The sequence below is a fragment of the Lepus europaeus genome, chromosome 2, assembly GCF_033115175.1.
Source record: "Lepus europaeus isolate LE1 chromosome 2, mLepTim1.pri, whole genome shotgun sequence".
Classification (NCBI taxonomy): Eukaryota; Metazoa; Chordata; class Mammalia; order Lagomorpha; family Leporidae; genus Lepus; species Lepus europaeus.
In genome coordinates, this window is record NC_084828.1 from 135,531,039 (window position 1) to 135,552,359 (window position 21,321).

Below are 21,321 nucleotides of genomic sequence, written 5' to 3' on the forward strand. Positions count from 1 at the left end.
TGCAATACTTTGATTCATCATTGGTATATTTGCAAAGCCATGATATCTAGGTTATTTCAAAAGTTTTACAATTAAAGCAGATGGTATGTCATAATTGAACAACTGTTAACTTTTATTGTCCATTATGATCAGTGGTTGAAAACAATACTAAGATAATGTGAATTGCATGTGGGGTTACACTTTATGTTGTCACTTTTGCTGTTTCTAGGATAGTCGTATATCTGGTGGTTATGAAAATGTCCCGACTGATGATATCCACATGAAGCAAATTGGTCTGGAAAATGTATGGCTTCACTTTATCCGAGAGTTTATTGCACCGGTTACATTGAAGGTCTTTGCAGGATATTATACAAAGGTAGTACTTCTTCAACCACTCCTGCCTACTCTTTACCAATTTTTAGACAAATATGTTTTTTCTTGTTTTTATCGCTAAGCAAATCCACTGGATTATTTTGCTTTTTAGGGTTTTGCGTTACTGAATTTTGTAGTAAAGTATTCCCCTGAAAGACAGCGTTCTCTCCGTCCTCACCATGACGCTTCTACCTTTACCATCAACATTGCACTCAATAACGTGGGAGAAGATTTTCAGGTAATTATGACTTTTATTTTAGATTTTTCAAAAGCTGTCATTATGAAAAAAGGCTTTCCCTTAGCTTCTTATTTAAAGATTCTCTTCAGACAGCATGATTTGAATTCTGTTGCTGATTAAAAATTAAAAATAGTTAGCTGATATATTTATCTGTTTTACTTTTGTAGGGAGGTGGATGCAAATTTCTAAGGTACAATTGCTCTATTGAATCACCAAGAAAAGGCTGGAGCTTCATGCATCCTGGGAGACTTACACATTTGCATGAAGGACTTCCTGTTAAAAATGGAACAAGATACATTGCAGTGTCATTTATAGATCCCTAAGTTATTTACTTTTCATGGAATTGAATTTTTTGCAATGGATGATTGGCATGAACATGTCTTTGAAGTTGTGCTTGAGAAGATGAGAGGAATATTTAAATAACTTCAACAGAACAACTTCACTTTGGGCCAAACATTTGAAAAACTTTTTATAAAAAAAAAAATGTTTGATGTTTCTTAATGTCTGCTCTGAGCCTCGAAATACAGGTTAAAGAAGAAAAGGAAGAAAAAAAAGTAAAAGTAAAAAGTAAATATTTATTTCTATGCTTTACTCTCTGAGAATGATGACGAGTTTCTGAATTTGTTTTTCAAGTTGATAAAATATTCAGGTACAAATGGTCAAGTGACAAATAATATTTTCTTATTTAAGACAAGTCTGGGGAGAATGTTATTTATCAATATGAAGGGGAAATGTAGACACAATGGATATAAATGAAAATTAGCAAGTTTTGAAACCTTAGAAATTTGATTTTGACTAAATTTGTATGCAGTTATTTAATTACACTTTTGACCACCTATCCAGACAGATCTTTTACAATAATTACTATGGGAACACACAGGAAATATTGCAGTGTTTTTCCTCAAGAAAATGCAAACACAACCAAGAAGCATATCCATTGAAAACATTGTTGAGATTTTAGAGACAGATTATCTTACATTTGTATTAGAAATCAAATCTTATGTTCCTGCAGATGGATCCTCCCAGAAGGTTTCTTGTAAGTAGATGTTGGATTTAGGAAAGCATTCAGGCCTTTCCTTAAAGTATTATCAGGAAGATCAGCAAGTGTCCTTATATCAAAACAGCTTTTTTTTTGTTTTAAAGTTTTGTTTCCTTTTTCATTCTAGAAAAGAGTGAGAAAAAAGAAAAAATCATTGAGATTAACAGTGCATTTTATGATATTTTTAAGTACTTGAATTTTGTATCAGGAAAATAAAATTGTTGAGCCTTGCTTTTTCCCTCTTGCCCTTTTCCTCTCTCTCAGTTTTTTTCTGCGGAGGGGCAGGGTGGGAGGGAGAGAAGGGTTATTTGCTGTTTTCTCTTCCAGGCATAATCTGTTTTACCCATTGAAGTCTTTTTATTTTCTTCCCTCTATCTCACTTTAAAAAAATTATCCAGCAAAAATATTTGTTGACTTGATTTTTTTTGCCATTTCTCTGAGTAAGGTTTAAATATCCTTATTGTAGCTACTGGTTTTAATTTAAAGGTTAAACTTGAAATAAGTTCTTAATCATGGTGCCAAAATTCATTTTTCTAACACTATGTGTTGGAAAATTATGAAAAATAAAATAATTTAAAATGAGTGCTTGTTCTGTTTATTTTTGGTGACATCTTTAGAAGTGAATGCATGCTGGAATAGTCTGAAAGGGCGCCTAGATGTAAAGGCTATGTTTTTTTTTCATTTTGCTTGGTGGATTTAATAATATCTAACTTAGCAAAATCCCTCTGATTTAATTATAAATTGAATTGCAAAACCTTCAGCTTTGGAGTGAATAGGGATTTGGTCTAACTCATTTTACAAATGGGGAAACAGAGACCAAATGTTTATTCAGTATATATTAAGTTAGTGGTGTGTTTTGAGTCTCTACTATAGGCCAATTGCTGTTCCCAACACTGAGCAAATAGTGATGAACAAGACATTACAGTTACTAGGAGATGGACTTAGGAAATAAAGAACTTGTGTTCTACTGTTGTTCTTTTCTTTGGTGACACAACACTAAAATAAATTCCTATTCATCTTCTAGGGTGAGAAAGAATTTTAGTAATGGCTTTGAATTACATCACTGTGCTTCAGGGATTATATTCAAAGTCCTTGACAATTGGTATAGAGTGGATGCCACTCACTCAAAACAGACTATGGTTGATAAACCTGTGCAAGCTAGTTTAATGTCCCCTATTTGCAGTTCCTTTTACTTGTGATGTCTATGAGAGGTCAGCTATTGTGACTCTTCATCTTATGCTGTGTTTCCAGAAGTTGGAACAAGGCAGTTGACCAAACATATTTTTTCATCTTTGTTATTCAGATTCCATAAAAGAATATAAAATGTACTTTTAGAAAAAATGATTCATAATTAGTGGAGGAAAATAAGAAAACTGCTCATGATTAGATCATACAATTTTGAAACATAGAAAGCAAGTGGGTTTGATGGACAGAGAAAGCTGCAACTTGAAACATACTCATCAGAAGACTGATTCATTCGTTGTATTAAATGCCGTGTAGTCTTTCTAAAGAATTATATGCATTTATCTACATATATACAGAATATATAGCAATCATATATCTCAAAGAGATAAATCTGTAATGATTGTCACACACACCATTTAGAATATGATATCATATAGATTAAAAACAAGATACATGTTGTTATATATTAATGTTAGCCGTCACAAAACACACCAAACGCCAGAATAAGGGAAAGGGTTTACTGGGGAACACCAAACAGACCGGAGTGAAGGGGCGGCGAAAGGAAAGAGAGAGAAAGAGAGTATGAGAGAGAGAGAGAGAGAGAGAGAGAGACAGAGGAGAGGAGCTAGCAAGGAGAGAAGAGAGAGAACAGAGATGAGAGGAGCTGAGAGAGAGAGCCAAGAGACCAGAGGAGGAGGCTAGAGAGAGGAACCTAGAGAGTGCAGGAGGGAAGGGCCAAGAAAGCACGTGTTCAGGAACAGGCCCTTTTAAAACTTTGCCTGAAGGTGGGCAGGGAAGCAGGAGCAGTGAATCCCATTAGGATGGGGGTGGAGCTTGACCACAGAGTTTGGGCCATGTGGCCACCTGGCTAAAACTGCTCCAGTTTCCTAACACATGTGTGTATAGAATTTTCTGGAAAATATTCAAGAAGGGAATACACGCTGGACACTAAGTAAATGAGACTTACTCCTTTTACATTTTCTACCTTTGCTACTGTAATCCTGTGGAAATTATTTGTGGATAAATTGTTTAATAGAAAAAATAGTAAGCAAAGGATAATATTCTTATAACTAATTTAATTTGAGTTCAGGGAAGTATATTGATGTCAGTGGTAACTATTCATATGTGTGTGCATACATTACCAAGGAACTTTGCCTATCACGGTGGCATTTTTTCTAGTTTATAATGAATGCAGGAATCAATATGAATAATTTTCTCTAATACAGATATTTCAGCAGTAATCTAGTCTATTAATCATACCCATTCTGCTTTATTTTTGAAAAATGCTGCTAATTTACTTGTCACCTACCCTACAGAATAAAAATATGTAAAGTAATAAAAATATGAGTTGGGTGGTCCATCCTGGTGACAGAATACCTTTATATAGCCCCTAACTCCTATTTTCCTGTCAGTTTTATGGACTTCCTAATTGCTATGCTTGCTAAGCCTTAAAGCCCATCTTACATGAGATTTGTTGGAACTGTCATTCACTTAGAGTATGAAGTAGTTTATTCCACAGAAAAGCACAGTAGAATTTTTAGTCACAATTGAATCAGTCTACAAATAACTCTCTGTACTTTTGGAAAATTTGTTTCTTAAGAATTCACGAGAGTGACTTTGTTAAGCAGCAATTTTTCTGTAGCCTTTTAGAATAACAAGCTATGTGTTGTATGTTGTTTTTTAGAGTAATTCTTTATTAAAAAGAAAACCATTGGGGAGAAAAATAGGGTGACATGTATAAAGCTCTTTGATGAAAGCAGTGACAAAAACTTTCCAATTTATTTTCACTGGAGTGAGAGATTCTGTCCAGTGATTCACTCCCTGAATACTTGCTCCAGCCAGAGATGGGCCAGACCAAAACCAGGAGCCTGCAGCTCAGTCTGGGTGTCAGACAGGGAGCAGGAACCCAAGTACTGAAGCCATCACTTGCTGCCTCATGGTATGCACTTGAATGAGACACTGGATTGAAAGCAGAATCGAAACTCCACATGAGATGCTGGCATCCCAAGCAGTTTCTAATTACTGTGCCAGACAGTAACCCCATGGAAGTCGTGGAGTTTAGATTAAGAATTGGGAAAAGTATAATAACTAGTAATGAATATTTTTAAATTGTACATGTTGACCTACTTTAAAATTGAAAAATTCTTAAATTGTTTTGATAAAATAGAAAAATTTAAAAGGTGAGCAGGTAGGCTGGGCTTCGTGGAATCATAAGCCTGAGAGCATTTTTTTATTTGTTTTAAAATATACTTTTGTTTCTTTCTGGGTATATTAAAATAGTTTGGAAAGTATTTCTTAGAAAAGTGCCTTCATTGCTAACATGTTATTGACAAAGTGCTGGTGTTTATTTGATAAATCAAGAAACAGTGATTAGTTTGGATACTGTTGTCACCACTGACAAGTCATTGATTAAAAATCTGAATATTTGTACTGCTTTGGGAATTAGAAAGGAATTTCTACCTATTAACAATACAAAGCACATAAATAACCAACTTAAAGAATAATGTTAGCAGATGAAAAAGATAATGCATACCATAAAAAAAACATTGTTTTTCAAATTGTCCTCACCCTAAAGTAAATACTAGACTACAAAATATAATTAAAAGAGAAGGAGGAAAAAAAGTAATTTTTTAGTCCTGGGTAATGCTTAGTTACAAAATAATTTTTGAAGATATTATTAGTGCTCTTTTAGAATGGGAATGTGCAATGGTAGAAACAACCCCTACTAAGGACACTTAGATTTGACAAAACTCACTAACGCAGAACCAGATAAATAAAGCATATTTTCTTCTAATTAGCATTAAGATTAGGTAATTGACTGATTGAAAACAGTGCAGATTTGAAGAAGAGATTGTCATGTTAAACTTTGTTTTACTCATCTGTGTTTATATGGTGTATAAATCTTGCCAATTGTGACATCACAGCCCCACCTTGTGGTGAGAATAGATAAAAGCAAAATACAAGAGCTTTAAATGTTTGTTAGTTTAAGCTATTTTATAAAAAATTTAGATTGGGAACGGCCATTGTGGTGGAGCGGAAAAGCTGCCACCTGCGACTCTGGCATCCCATATGGGCATCAGTTTGTGTCTCTGGGCTGTTCATTTCTGGTCCAGCTCCCTACTAATGACCTGGGAACTCAATGGAGGATGGCCCTAGTTCTCGGGCCCCTCCCACCCCCCAGGAGACCTGGATGAAGTTCCTGGCTCTTGGCTTCATTCTGGCCCAACCCTGGCCATTGTGGCCATCTGGAGAATGAACCAGCAGATGGGAGATCTCTCTCTCTCTCTCTCTCTCCCTCTCTGTAACTTTCAAATAAATAAATCTTTTTAAATTAACATGTAATACTTGTCCATCTTTATGAGGTACAGTGCAGTATTTCAGCACATGTACACATCCCAACAGGAAACTTGTCTGCCAATTTTCTCATCCTTCTAAATCATGCTTTAAACTTTTTGCTTAATGCCTTATACAAATTAAAGTTATAAAAATTACATGATTTTTTCAGGAATTTTTTTAAACCTCTGTGTTCTGATACAATAACAATTTGTAAAAGGAGGGAGTGTGATATTCTGAAATAAGAGCAGTTATATTTCCATTTAGCACTGTTGAAGTGACTTGTTTTCTAATATACTTTTTAAACTGCTATTCTATTTTCAGTATGAAATATGTGCCTGAATTAATAATGAAGTTGGTATAGAAACAGTTTGAATTAATTACAACTGGAAAGGCAATTGATTTGGAATAACGTAACTGACATAATATTACAAGAGCTGTTCCTTAGGTCCTTACTGAAAAATAATGTTATTTGAAAATCTTTTTTTTTTTTTTTTTTGCCTTTGTAATCATCACATGACTGGTGAGTGCAATCATGGGGACACAAGACTCCAGTGGCACAACAATTGGGGTGATTCAGACACTGGACGTTATCTTTTCTGGTTTTATGAAGATTAATTGTATTTGGTCCTGCTGTAGCTGTTGAAGGGAGGTGCCCTAAGGTGGTTCTGATTCATACCAGTTCCGGCATATTCTGATGTTAATCACATATCCTTCCTGATCACCCTTAGCATCCTTTGGGTCACCTTGTGCCCTGGCTGCTGGACTGAATGGAAGGGATCCTCAACTAACGCTATAGTGGTATCATTAATTTTTATACTATGCCACAACAGTTTCCCCATTGCTCTTCTAAGAGCCAAGAGGAGAGAGAATAAAAAATAAAATGTATGTAGTCTCACACTGGCTTTGTAGCGCAGTGGGTTAAACTTCTGCCTTTGACACTGGCATCCCATATGAGCAGCAGTTTAAGTCCTGGGTGTTCCACTTCCAGTCTAGCTACCTGCCATTGTGCTTCGGAATGCAGGGGAAGATAGCCTGAGTACTTGGGCCCTTGCCATCCATGTGGGAGATCTGGATGGAGTTCCAGGTTCCTGGTTTTGACCTGGCCCATGCCCTGCCATTGTGGCCATTGGGGGGGGCGAGCCAGTGGATAATCTCTTCCTCTGTCTCTCCCTCCCTCTTTCTGTCTTTGTAAATCTGCCTTCCAAATAAAATAAATCTTAAAAAAATGTTAACATTGACATGATTTTGTGCTTGGGACATGAAGTTTCCAAAGACTTTTCTCAATGAACCACGCCTCCAGAGCTTACACCCTTGTCCTGTTGAATCCAGGTGAATCTTCTTTAACTAATGGAATGAAAAAATGACTGAAAAACATCCAAATAAAGTTATGAGAAGCCTGTGGTTTTGATCTCCTGGAACGTTTTAAGCCACTCCCTCTAAAATCCAGGTGCCGAGCTAGGGAAAGCCTGTGCCACTGGGCAGGGCAATTAGCAAGTCCTCAGATAGAACAGCTCAGCTCCCTGTGCAGATCTCACCGTGCACAAAAATGATTTAGGCATCAGTCCTAGCGAAGCCTCAGATTAAAATACTCCCTGTCAACATCTGCCTGTAACCATGTGAGACTCCAGTGAAAACCATCCTTGTGGTCTCAGTCGATCCACTGAGCTCTGCGAGAATGAGGACTCACTGTTTTAAATCATTTACGTTTTTACCTGGTTTGTTACAAAGTTATAGATAACAGAAGCGGGAATAGTTGTCTATACTGCATTTCTCAGACTGTCCTCTGAGCAAGGGAGTGGGTTGTTCACTTACCTTTCGCTCTCAGCCATGACTCCTGAGGGCAAGAACTGATTTTTACTAAGTGCTCACTTCTGGAGCCTTGCAGACAGTCTGCCTCACAGTAGGTACTTGCCTAATGATGGGTAGTTGGGAGTTTGTTTTATGTCTGACATTTTATTATATTTGAGTCAAAATGATTCCTGGGGAGGGGGGAGAGGAGAAATTGATTTAACATGTAGACAAAAGTAGAAGTATGTCTATGTGTACTTTAGATATAATGTATGAAGTGAAGGCTTGGGAAAGATTGTGTGGTTTGTTCCCAAACAAAGCTATGTTGGGGGCCTTGATTTGGAAAAAGTGATCGACTAGTACATTATGAAGAAGGAACTGCTCATTGTGGTCCTCGGCATTCTGGGCAAAAGCTGGGACAGGGAGTGATCAGGTTAGTAGTAACGTTCTTAGTAACTACACATACTAGACTTTCAATAGTTATTTTGAGTTGAATGAATTTGGCTTTACACATCTTTTTTAAAAAAAATTTATTTGAACGATACACTTAGATAGATGGATAGAGATCTTCCATCTGCTGGTTCACTTCCCATATGGCTTTAACAGTTGGGGCTGGGCAGGGATGGGACAAAGCCAGAAGGCAGGAACTCAATCCAGTCATCCACATGGGTGGTAAGGTTCCCAGTAGCATCACCTGATGCCTAGCAGGGTACATATTGGAAGGAGACTGGAATTGGGAATGGAGCCTGGACTAGACCTCAGGCACTCCAATATGTGACGCAGGCCTCCACATCAGAGTTTTAACATTTGCACCAAGAGCCCAGCTGAGTGCTTTCAAAAGTGTTATGTTTGTATACTAAAAAATCCATACTAACTTTAGGCTGAAAAGTAGACTTAAATTAGTCTGCAAGTGAAGACAGTGGTCTTGATGTTTGGCTATCCTGGAACTACTGTTGTTAGCTTGGTTACAGATTGCATTGCTACCTGATGTGGCCTCTTCATTTTGACCAAACATCACTTTAACTACATTTACTCTGGTCTTAGTAATGTAGTAGTAATAAAAATAAAGCTTTATAATTTTTAAAGTAATCGGCCTATATAAATCTGTTCTATAATTAATTACTTAAAAGAATTGAAGGGATTGGTGTCAGAAAAAATAAAACTTAGAAACTTTTTGTCTGCTTGTAAATGGTAGTTAGAAGAAAAACAGACTCGGGAAGTAATATTTTTAAATAAACATTGAGGTATTTTCAAGTTTTTTAAATTGGTGAATGAATTGACGAATCTAACACATTTAAAAAGTAACAAATGCGAGTTAAGTGTGCAGGGTACTAAGGAAGACTTGAGAAAGGTGAAAGAATTAAGTGGATATAAATCCACATCTAACTTGCTACTGATTAGAAGACTTGGATCTACTAGCCAGGGACAGTTGTTTGGCGTTAAGATGTTGGGCCTGGGTCCATACTTTGGTGTAATGGATGAAGCCACAGCCTGAGACGCTGGCATTCTATAAGGGCACCAGTTCGAATCCCTGCTCCTCTCCTTTCGATCTAGCTCCCTGCTAATGTGCCTGGGAAAGCAATGGATGATGGCCTAAGTTCTTGGGCCCCTGCACCCACGTGGGAGACCCCAAGCAAGCTCCTGACTCCTGGCTTTGGCCTGGCCCAGCCCTGGCTGTTGCAGCCATTTGGGGAGTGAACCACTTCTGTCTCTGCCTCTGCTTTTCCTTCTCGGTAACTCTGACTTTCAAATAAATAAATAAATATTTAGCAAAAAATATTAGCAAGTAGGTTTAAAAAAAAAAAAAAAAAAGATGTCTGGCTTCACCCAGTGCTGACTATTGCAGCCATCTGGAAAGTGAACCAGCGAATGGAAGATCTCTGTTTTTTTCCTTCTGTCTCTCTCTGTATCTGTAGCTCTGAGTTTCAAATAAATAAGCAAACTTTTTAAAACAAAGGTTTAAAAGATTTCGTATTATTACATTATTTTTGGACAGTGTGATACTTGCCATGTATTTCAAACAGTTTCATCCTCTAACAGACTCTACTGCAAATATTTAGCCATAGATTATAGTATGTTTTAAGGTCTAAAATGATAACAGAACAAGAATTACCAAACATGTACTTGTCTGTGTGGCATGGTTCATTGGTGGCTGCTCTCTGCTCGTAGCCCTGAATCTTAATCTTCACTGTAGTTTTCTCTTGTGGCAGTTAGATGGACTGCTCACTGCATACACATGTGCTCTCTAGAATTGCTTGCCACTCACAGTTCATGGGGTCATACTGTTGCTTTTGGCCAGTGTCCAGTGGACAGAAATGATGTGGCTTGCTCCCAAAGTTGAGCATTAGAGCTCTTATTTACTTATTTATGTATTTTAAAGATGAAGAGAGAGAAGAGGAAAGACGGAACAACCTTCCATCTTAAGATTTATTCCCCCAATGCCCACATCAGCTAGGACTGAGCCAGGCTGAAGCGGAGAGCCAGTTTCTCAGTTCAGGTCTTCCTCCTTGGTGGCAGGGACCCAAATGCTTAAGCCATTACTTGCTGCCTCCCAGCATCTCACAAGCAGAAAGCTGGCATCTGGAGCTGAGCCAGCACTTGAACCCAGACACTCCAATATGGGATGTCGGTGTTCCAAGCAGTATCTTAACCACTGTGCCAAGCCTCTGTCTGCAAGAATCCGTGTTAGAGACTTTGAAGTGTATACGCTTGGACTGAGATGCCTGGAATCAGTTCGAGGGGAGTTTTCCTGAAGAGTTGCCAGGCCACAACAGCTTTATGTGAGAGAGAGATTTCTCTCAGTTTATATGTTAAGCCACTGAAATTTCTAAGTCTGCAAGACACCTAACTTTAACCTAATACAAAAACACAAGTATGAGGAAAGATAAGAGCATACTTTCAAAGGTTGTGGAAAATGGGAATTGAATTTATTTTGGTGCAGAACTGTTTATGCTATCCATTTCCACATACTAAGGAAAATAAATTGCAACAAAGTAAACAGATTATTATTTTTATTTGAGAGGTGAGGGTGGGGGAAGAGACAGACAGGGAGAGAGAGTGAGTTACTATCTGCTGGTTGTGAGGCGCAGGCTAAAGCTGGGTCTGAGAACTCAATTCAGCCTCCCACATGGGTGGGCAGACTGATGCCTCACAGGGTGGACATTAGCAGTAAATGAACCAGGAGCCAGAGCTGGACGTCAAACCCAAACTTGGATGTGGGACATGGGTGCCCTAAAACCAACAGCGTACCCATTGGACCAAGAGCCTACCTTAAAACCCATAATTTTAATTCTATTTATCCATGAAATTTTTGAAGTACTCCCATAATACTTTATTTGGAAAGGGTAGTTTTCAGGTTGTGTTTATTCTCAAGTAAGAATTATCAGTGTTGTGATTTAATTTGTGTCAATTAATAGTAGGATCCAAGGATAGATATTCCAAGCTATTTCTTATCCCCACTATAAACAAATTCCTGTTCAAACTTTCGTGGTTATTAGATATTCAGACTCACTTGAAAACTTCATTTAGGGGCCCAGTGTTGTACTGCAGTGTCTCGAGCCACCACTTGTGATGTGGGCATCCTAGGATGGAGCTCCGGTTCAGGTCTGGGCGGCTGTACTTTTGATTCAGCTCCCTGCTGCTGTGCCTGGGAAGGCAGCAGAAGATGGCCCAAAAGCTGGGGCCCCTGACACCCATATGGGAGACCCATATGAAGTTTCTGGATCCTGGCTTTTGTGGCCATTTGGGGAGGGAACCCATGGATCAAAGGTTCTCTCTTGCGCTCTTTCTCTCTCTCTCCTTTTCTTTTTGTCTGTCAATCTGCCTGTCAAATAAATACATATACAAATATCTATTTTAAAAAGTAAACTTCAGTTAGTGACTGTTTATTAAGTGTCAGTTACACGCCCATCAGTGCATACGAAATTATGAATGTGGCCTAAACATCATTGCAGTCCACTACTGGCAATTCACTCCATTCTGATACAGAAATAGCAAAGTGCTTTCAAAGTATGTGTAAGTGTTTTTGCAGTTTATACTTCAAATCCATATGTGTACACATGGGAATGATATGAAGAAAATACATTTTGATGTTGGTTTATTGGGTACTCATCCACAGTAATCACAAGCGTTCCTCCACGGCGTCATCGTTCTTCACTGGTTGTCGTATGACCACCTTTGGAAGCTCCTGTCCTTGAAGGTGGCATGCTGGACTCCGTGTTAATGTCTGTTGAGGCACACTCTTTTCCCCTTGGAATCATTTGCCAGTATGTCCATGGAAACGTGACGGACAGGTCTGAATTCAATATGCTAGATCTATGTATAGAAATGAAGAGAAGAGTTATTCATCTTTCACATTTTGTTAACACAGTTTAGTATCCAATTACTTTTGGTGGGGCAGAGCAACTGTTCTTACATTATGGTACTAGCAGTGTGCAGTCAGGTAAAATTGTGTTTTCCTTCACATTATAAGCTGTTATGCCCTGACTTGCTCTCTTGCTTTTGTTAAGTCAAGTGTAGAATGCTATTAAATTAAATTAGGGGCTGGCGCCCTGCCACAGCGGGTTAAAGCCCTGGCCTGCAGTGCCAGCATCCCATATGGGCGCTGCTTTGAGTTCCAGCTGTTTCACTTCCAATCCAGCTCCCTGCTAATGTACTTGGGAAATCAGCGGAGTATGGCCCATGTTGTTGGGTCCATGCACCCATGTCAGGGACCTGAAAGAAGCTCCTGGCTCATGGCTTCAGATCAGCTCAGCTCTGGCCATTTCGACCACTTAAGGAGTGAGCTAGCGGATGGAAGACTCCCTCCCTCCCTCCCTCTCTCTCTCTCTCTCTCTCTCTCTCTCTGCCTTTCTTCTCTGTGTAACTCTTTCAAATAAATAAAATTTTAAAAATTAGACTTTTTTTATTGGCTTAAAATTATGATTTTAGTGTCTTGGAATCTTTGTGAAAGCTGATTCTTTCTTTCAACAGAATTTTACATTTTTCTCTAAGCTCATGTCACCCAAAAAGATGGGTAAGCCAATAACTACATCTTGGTAATTTATAAAACTGTTCAAAAAGACTAAACGAGATTGGAATTGCTTCCTGTATTCTTCTAAACTTTCTATTTAGAGTGCTGATTATGACTACAGTTTTTTTGGGTGTGTGTGTGTGTGATGGTGAAAGTATCATTTCAAACCAATTTATTTTTATGAGAAAGAGCATTCTAAAAAGCAGTGTAGCCAGCATACAGTCACAATGCTGAAGAACATTGACTAAGTATAAGCACAGGTAAAGGATGGGATGATGCACTGCTGAAACTAGGAAGTAGAGTGCAACAAGGTAGGAATAGAGTCTAGTTCCCACAGTGGGGATATCCTCCCCCTAAAGGAACTTATTTGCAGTTAAATGAAAATAAAATATGGAGCCTTGAAGTCTTCGAAAGTTAACTTAGAATTAAGAGTTTAGTGACTCTTAGTCATGCCCTTCTATTAGAATCACTTGGTAGGGGCTGATATTGTGGCATAGTGGGTAGAGTTGCCATCCTTGATGCTTGCCTCCATGTGGACCCAGTTCAAATCCCAGCTGCTCCACTTCTGATCCTGCTCCCTGCTAATGGTGTGGGAAAGCAGTAGAGAATGGCTCAACTGTTTAGTCGCCTTCCACCTGTGTGAGAGACTTGGAGGAAGCTCCTAATTCATGATTTCATCCTAGCCCAGTGCTGGCTGTTGCAGGCATCTGGAGAGTGAACCAGTGGATGGAGCATCTCTCTCTCCTCTCTCGCTTTCTCTCTCTCTCTCTTTCTGACTTTTAAATAAGTGAATTCTTTTTTAAGAATTAGCTGTGAAAAATTTTATAGCATTTAATACTGTGAGTTCTCACCTAGACCTATTAAATTCCATTCTTTGGCGATACCACAGAGCCATCAGCTATTGAAAAATTACCCAAATGCTTTTAATATAGAGTAAAGCTTGTCAGGATCTGACCTAGCTTAACTCTCAACGGTTCATGATTACTTCTATTACTGCATAATACTCCTTGCCTACACTGAGCTGACTGAGAGTTTCCAGCTAATTAGTCGATCATGCTAAAGGAAAAATATCTGATCAGTCAATTGTTAAGTAACAATCTAAGTGAAATGTATATTTCTATTTTGAAAAAGAAAACAAAGCAGAACAAATAAAAAACCCCATCAACTTCTCCCTGAAGGTATGCTTCCAGAGACTTGACCAGTGCTGAGGACGTCATGTTAGATCTAGTGAAATCACACAAGAGAAAACCAGCTTACCCATAACAACCTTGATTCTACCAAATAATCCGAGTTCCTTCAGGCATGGACTTTTTCTGTTTTAGTTCCAAGAACTCCAGTTTGATAAACTTCATGAAGCTTAAAGATATTCTCTTACAATATTAGTACAATGAGAAAGAAAATGTCATTTGGTCCCACCCCTTTCCCGTGTCTATAGACCCTGCTTGGACATTTTGTAGATTGCTCATCTGTGGTTGAAAAGCTCTTGTTATCAGAATTCTTTGCAGTGTATCAAGCAGATATCTGTTGCTTTGCTAACTTCTTCCCATTGACTTTAATTCTACCTCCCGGAGAAACCCAGAGTAAGTTTCTCTGTGTTAGCAATAGATTGTGATTTTCCTAAGTCTGTGCCTTATGATAAACATTTCAGGATTCCACAACCATATCATCAGTTTGTCCCTTGTGATTCCCTGCTTCTATCTCCTTTTTCAACCTCACAGTTCAAAGTGGCTAACCTAGAATTGATGATAGAACCATTTGGCCCTGATTATCTCCTTTGATATCACCACACTTCTGGAAATGAAGCCTATGGTTTTATCTTCTTTTTTATGGAACACACCACATTGACTTAAAAGATGAGTGGTTCTCAACAAAATACTAGCAAACAATCTAACAACACATTAAAATAATGTTCACCCTGATTAAGTGGGATTCATTCTAAGTATGCAAGGATTATTCAACATACATAAATCAATGAACGTGATATACTACATCACCAGAATGAAGGACGAAAGCCATTTGATCATCTTGATAGATACTGAAAGCACATTTGGTCAAATGCAACATTGCTTCATGATAAAAATTCTGAAAAAATTTAGGATAGAAAGAATGTACTTCAACATAACATTGGCCACAAATAAACTCCACAGCTAACATCCTGCTGAATTGGAGAAAGGTAACTGGCTTTCTCTCCAAGATCTGGAACAAAACAAGAATGCCCACTTTCACCACTTTTTTCTCAACATAGAATTGAAAATCCAAGCAAGAGGAATCAGGCAAGAGAAAGAAATAAAGCACATCCAAATTGCAACGGAAGAAGTAAAACTGTCATTGTTTGCAGATGACACAATCTGAATATAGAAAACCCCAAAGATTACCAAAAAGAACCTATTAAAAATAATAATTAAAAAAGTTGCAATATAGCAAATCAACCTGCAAGAATCAGTAGCATTGCTTAAACTAATAGCAAATTATCTGAAAAACAAATCAATGAGGCAAGTCCATTTATAATGGACACAGAACACACAAACACACACACACACACAATATCTAGGAATAAATTTAACCAAAAAGGTGAACGTTCTCTACAATGAGAAATACAAAACATTGACAGAAACAATAGAAGTGGGCATAAATAAATGTACAGTCATATCAGGTTCATGCATTAGAAGAATCAATGTTGTTAAAATAGCCGTACTACTCAAAGCAACGCACAGATTCAATGTTATCAAACATCAATGACATTCTTTGCAGAAATAAAAAAAAAAATCATTAAATTCATATGGAGAGGCAAAAAAAAAAAAAAAAAAAAAAAAAACAAAAAAAGCAAAACAACCAAAACCCTGGTTAGGCAAAAAATCTTGAGCAAGAGCAAAACACCCTAAAACAAAAGACAAAGAAAAAGGCATTATAGTGCCATATTTCAAAATATATTGCAAAGTTCTAGAGATTAAAACAGCATGGTATTGACATAAAAACAGACAGACTGGCACCACGGCTCACTAGGCTAATCCTCTGCCTGCGGCGCCGGCACCCCAGGTTCTAGTCCCGGATGGGGCACTGATTCTGTCCCGGTTGCTCCTCTTCCAGTCCAGCTCTCGGCTGTGGCCCGGGAAAGCAATGGAGTTTGGCCCAAGTGCTTGGGCCCTACACCCACATGGGAGATCAGGAGGAAGCACCTGGCTCCTGGCTTCGGATGGGCGCAGCGTGCCGGCTGTGGCGGCCATTGAGGGGGTGAACCAATGGAAGGAAGACCTTTCTCTCTGTTTCTCTCTCTCTCACTAACTCTGCCTGTCAAGAAAAACAAACAAACAAACAAACAAACAAAAAAACCAGACATAGTGCAGGCATCTGGCATAGTAGTTAAGATGTTGCTTAGGATGCCCACATCTCATGTCTACGTGCCTTGGCTTGAAGTCTTGGCTCTGCTTTTAATTTCAACTTTCTACTAATGCACAACCTAGGAAGAAACAGGTGATGGCTCAAGTAGTTGGGTCCTTGCCACCCACATAGTAGACTAAGGTTGATTTACAAGTTCCTGGCTTCATCCTAACCCAATCACAGCGATTACAGTTATTTGGGAAGTGAACCAGCAGATGAGAGTCAGTCTCCTTCTCTCTCTCTCTCTCTCAGCAAATTCTTTAAAATGATATGGAATATTGGAAAAGAATGGAAAATCTAGGAGTAAACTTGAAACTGACACTATTAGAGGAAAACATAGGGGAAATATTTCAACTCAGGACATAGAAATAGGAAAGGAGTTTTTGTTTGTTCCTTTAAATAAGGTCCCAAAAGCACAGGAAACAAAAGTAAAAACAGACAAATAAATTAAAAAGCTTCTACACAGCAAAGTAAACAATAGAGTGTAGAGGCAACCTGTGGAATGGGAGAAACTATTTGCAAAATATATAGGTCTGAAAAGGTTTCAATATCCAGAATACAGAAGGATCTCAAGTCAATGGCAAAAAATAGAATAGCTGAAATAAAATGGGTAATAAATCTCAATAGACATTCTCATAGGAAGACATACAAATGGCTTATGGATATGCAAAGATACTCAAACTCATTAATCATCAGGAAAATATAAATCATAACTGCAATTAAAGGTCCCCGATTCTTGTTAAAATGACCATTTCCACAAAAAAAATAATAGGTACCAGCTAGGATTTAGAGGAAGAAGAAACTCTTATGCAGTATTTGTGAAAATGTAAACTAATACAACCATAGTGGGAGAAGCCTCCGGGTTCCTCAGAATATTAAAACTAGAACTACCTCGTGGTCCAGTAATCCAACTATTGGCTCTATATTTCCAAGGTAATTAAATCAGTCTGTTGAAGAGGTTCCCATGAGTTTATTGTAGTACCATTCACAATAGCCAAGAGATAGTAATAACCTAAGTGCCCATTAAGTGATATATGGAAAATAGAAAATATGGTACACATACACAGTGAAATGCTATGATAGCTGATTCTCATTTTATTGAAAACATGGAGTTTTAGGCCATAATTGAAATAAAATACTTTTAATTCTTTTGGCTTTTGATATCTTTCAGCTGTTAAAATAAGTGTTGTTTTAGCAAGTTTGGCAGAAAACTTTGTCACATCTAAAATTAATCACTGTATTGCATAAGAATTAATTGGAACAACTGCAATGATTTAAAGTTCAGTCCCTGGGTCATTTGGCAAAGTCGTCTTCTTGTTTTTTTTTTTCAAAGTTGTTAACATTGCCTTCGAATTACTGCATAGGGAATAGAGTTTTATAAAAATCACTGTTAGTAGCCCTTTGCTTAAAAGGCAAAGAGCAACCCCCATGCAGTATTCCCCATTATTCTTAGAATGTTGAGCTCACTGTTGATGATGACCGTTATTATATTGACATATAATAATTGTATGTATTTATTGAGTAAATGGTGACAATTCATTATGTGTATAAAATGTGTGACGATCAAATCATGGTAATTAGTACTTTTCATGTCCTCAAGCAGTTATCCTTTCTTTGTGTTTGGAATCTTCAAATTCCTTCTTCTAGTTCTTTTTAAAATATATAATAAATTGCTATGAACTATAGTAATCTTACTGTGCTGTATAACACTAGAACTATTCATCCTGTAACATTTATTTTGGTTCTCATAGTCCAAGCTCCTTATATCCCCTTTTCGCCTATGCTTTCTTAACCTCTTTTTACTCACTATGCTACTTTCTTCTTCCATGAAATCAGTATTTTAGCTTACATATGAGTTAGGATACATGATTTGTCTTTCTGTGCCTGCCTTATGTCAACTAATAAAATGAACTCCAGTTCCATTTATGTTGCTGCAAATGACAGGATTTTTTCATTGTATGGTTTAATAATATTACATTGTGTTTATATCATACTTCATCCATTCATACACTGATGGACACCTTAGCTGATTCTATATTTTGCCTCTTTTGAGCAGTGCTGCAATAACAGGAGAGTTCAGACACCTCTTTGATACACTGATTTCATTTTCTTTGACTATATACTCCATAGTGAGATAGCTGAGTCACATGACAGTTTTATTTTTAGGTTGTTAAGTAAACTTCTTACTGTTTTCCATAATAGCTGTACTAATTTACATTCCCACCAACAGTGAACAAAGTTGCCATATCTATGCCAGCATTTGTTGTTTTTTGTCTTTTGATTAAGGCCATTTTAACCGGGGTGAGATGAGACCTCATTACGGCTTTGATTTGGATTTCCCTGATGATTAAGGATGTTGAGCATTTTTTATATCCTTGTTTGGCCACTTGGATTTTTTTTTTTTTTGATAACAGTCTATTCAGAGCAGTTTGCCATTTTAAAATTGTATTAGAAGGATCACTTCAAGACATCAATTTAGGTAATGTTATTTTGGGTGTGACCTCAAAAACACAGGAACCTAAAGCAAAAATAGACACATGTGATTATATAAAACTGAGAAACTTCTATATAGCAAACAATAAACAGTGAAAAGACTACCTGTATGATGGGAAAAAATATTTGCCAATTATTCATCCAGCGAAGGATACATATCCAAAATATACAAGGAACTCAGGAAACTGCACAGCATGATGTCTGGCTTTGAAGACACTAGTTCATGGATAAAATTATTAAATTCATAGCATCTATCATATCCACTTAAGATGAATTAGATTGTCCAAAGGGATAATGTTAATAATATGAAACAGGAGATAAGAAAGGACAGAAAACATGTAGAGCAAGCAGTGAGAAGCTTGTTGTAATTTCATACAAAACTTATCATTAGGCTCTCTTGACAGCCAACCCAAAAGTAACACTGTGGTTATCTACAGAGAAACCTCTTTACTTGCTGCCAAGCTATTCCTCTCTCCCTGTCTATCGTCATCTTTTTCTAGATCTGTATACAGTAGTCCTTTACTTGTAGATTCAGTCTTGCTTTCGACTCTGAGTTCTAATCCTGTCTGTACTAAAAGACCCAAGTAAGTTAAATATGGTGACAGCATGGATATTTGTTTTTATTTGACTTTGTCCCTTCATATCTGCCAACCAAGGTATATTTTGAGCCTATAGATAAGCCATACAGCCGACCTTCAGTGACTGGGTTTGTTTTCTTCCTTTCAGCTGAACATTTTACTAGGAATCTTGATTCTGATGGCTATCATCCTACTATGGGGGATACTATTATGGACTACAGTCAAATATATGCTTCTTGAAGATAGCAGTTAACCTCTTCCACATGCAAAAATAGAACATAATAAGCCACCTCCAATACACAGAGCCTTAAGATTCTAATAATTTAATCTCACAGGTTGAATAGGTTTGGCTTAGTGAGATTCTTCTCTGCCATATAAATTTCATCTCTCCACCAAGCCTGGGCAGAATTACACACACACACATACATACACACACAGAGAAAGAGAGAGAGGGAGGGAGGGAAAGAGAGAGAGAGAGAGACAGAAAGAGAGAGAGAGAATATCTGCTGGTTCACCTCCAAAATGGCCATGAAGGCTGGAGCTGGGCCAGACTGAAGCCAGGAGCCAGGAGCTTCTTCCAAATCTCCCATGTGGGTGCAGGGCCGTACTCCACTGCCTTTCTAGGCTCATTAGCAGGGAGCTGGACAGAAAGCAAAGCAGCTAGAACTGGAACTGGCATGCACATAGGATGCTGGCATTGCAGGTAGATGCCCAACCCACTACACCACAGTGCTGTCCCCTACCCCCAACCCCACCAGAAATGTTTTCTTCATAGCCGTACTAGAGGTAGAAGATGGCAAATGAGAACATATAAGGCTTCTTAGTGTCCAGGCTTTGAACTAGCAGATGACCACCTTCACTTTATTCTTTTTCCTAGGCAAACCATAAGCTGAATCCAGATTAAAGAACGGAGAACTATACTTAGAACGTTCAGTAGGAGGAACACAAGTGTCATACTGCAGTAAGTTTTGAAGCAGCAAATGTTGCGGAAAGGCATCAAGTCTTTTTAGTTACACTAAAAGTTATGACTGCAAGTTCAGAGTTAATTAGTGCAAAACTAAATTAGTATTGTAACATATGTGCTAGTTAGATGATTTTTTAATTTATGAATCCATATCATTCAGGAAATGTTTGAAGGCCCTATCAGAAAAAGATTTGTCTTTTTTTCTAATGTATTACATGAAAATCACATGATCTTGTGCAATCTATTTAAGCTTTTCTTTTAAAAAAAACTTCATTTTGGGGTACAATTTTGTAAGTTTTAACAATCATATAGACTCATGTAAAAACCAACATAATCAGAATATACTAGCGCCAAATCATACCAAACAATTCCTTTATGTTGCCTTTTTGTAGCTTAAGTTCCCTTCAATTCCTCACTGCTAGCAGCAACATCTTTTCTTCTTCCATAGAGTTTTGCCTTTTTAAATATTGATGCATAGGGGCCAGTGCTGTGGTGTAGTGGGCTAAGCCTCCACCTGTAGTGCTAGCATCACATATGGGAGCTGGTTCTAGTCCCAGCTGCACCTCTTCTGATCCAGCTCTCTGCTATGGCCTGGGAAAGCAGTGGAGGATGACCTAAGTGTTTGGGCCCCTGCTAATACATGGGAGACCCAGAAGAAGCTCCTGGCTTCAGATTGGCCCAGCTCTAGCCATCACGATCATTTAGGGAGTAAATAAGCAGATGGAAGACCTTTCTCTCTGTCTCTCCCTTTCCCTGACTGTAACTCTACTTCTCAAATAAATAAATATAATCTAAAAAAAATTGATGCATAAATGGAATAAATCACTGTGTAACATTTTGAGATTTCTTCTTGGTGTATACCTTTGGGATTCATCAATGCTGTTGTATGTAGAAATCATTTCATTTAATTGCTAAGTAATCAATTTACAGTACATGTTTATTGAAGGACATTTGGATTGT

The 21,321-nt window shown here is 37.8% G+C and overlaps 2 protein-coding genes across 3 annotated transcripts in view; both read left to right on the forward strand.

Annotated features, from left to right (window-relative positions):
- PLOD2 (procollagen-lysine,2-oxoglutarate 5-dioxygenase 2) overlaps positions 1 to 2,141 on the forward strand; it is a 105,923-nt gene extending 103,782 nt beyond the window's left edge. Inside the window, exons 17-19 of one of the 2 annotated variants that reach the window (XM_062213524.1) lie at positions 209 to 355; positions 464 to 589; positions 757 to 2,141. In XM_062213524.1, coding sequence (XP_062069508.1) covers positions 209 to 355; positions 464 to 589; positions 757 to 912 — 429 coding nt within the window. In that variant the 3' untranslated portion in view covers positions 913 to 2,141. The remainder of the gene's footprint in view (positions 1 to 208; positions 356 to 463; positions 590 to 756) is intronic. The other variant, XM_062213517.1, reaches the window with a different exon arrangement.
- The window catches only part of LOC133775298 (uncharacterized), a 993,905-nt gene that overhangs the window by 452,413 nt on the left and 520,171 nt on the right, over positions 1 to 21,321 (forward strand). The window lies entirely within an intron of this gene.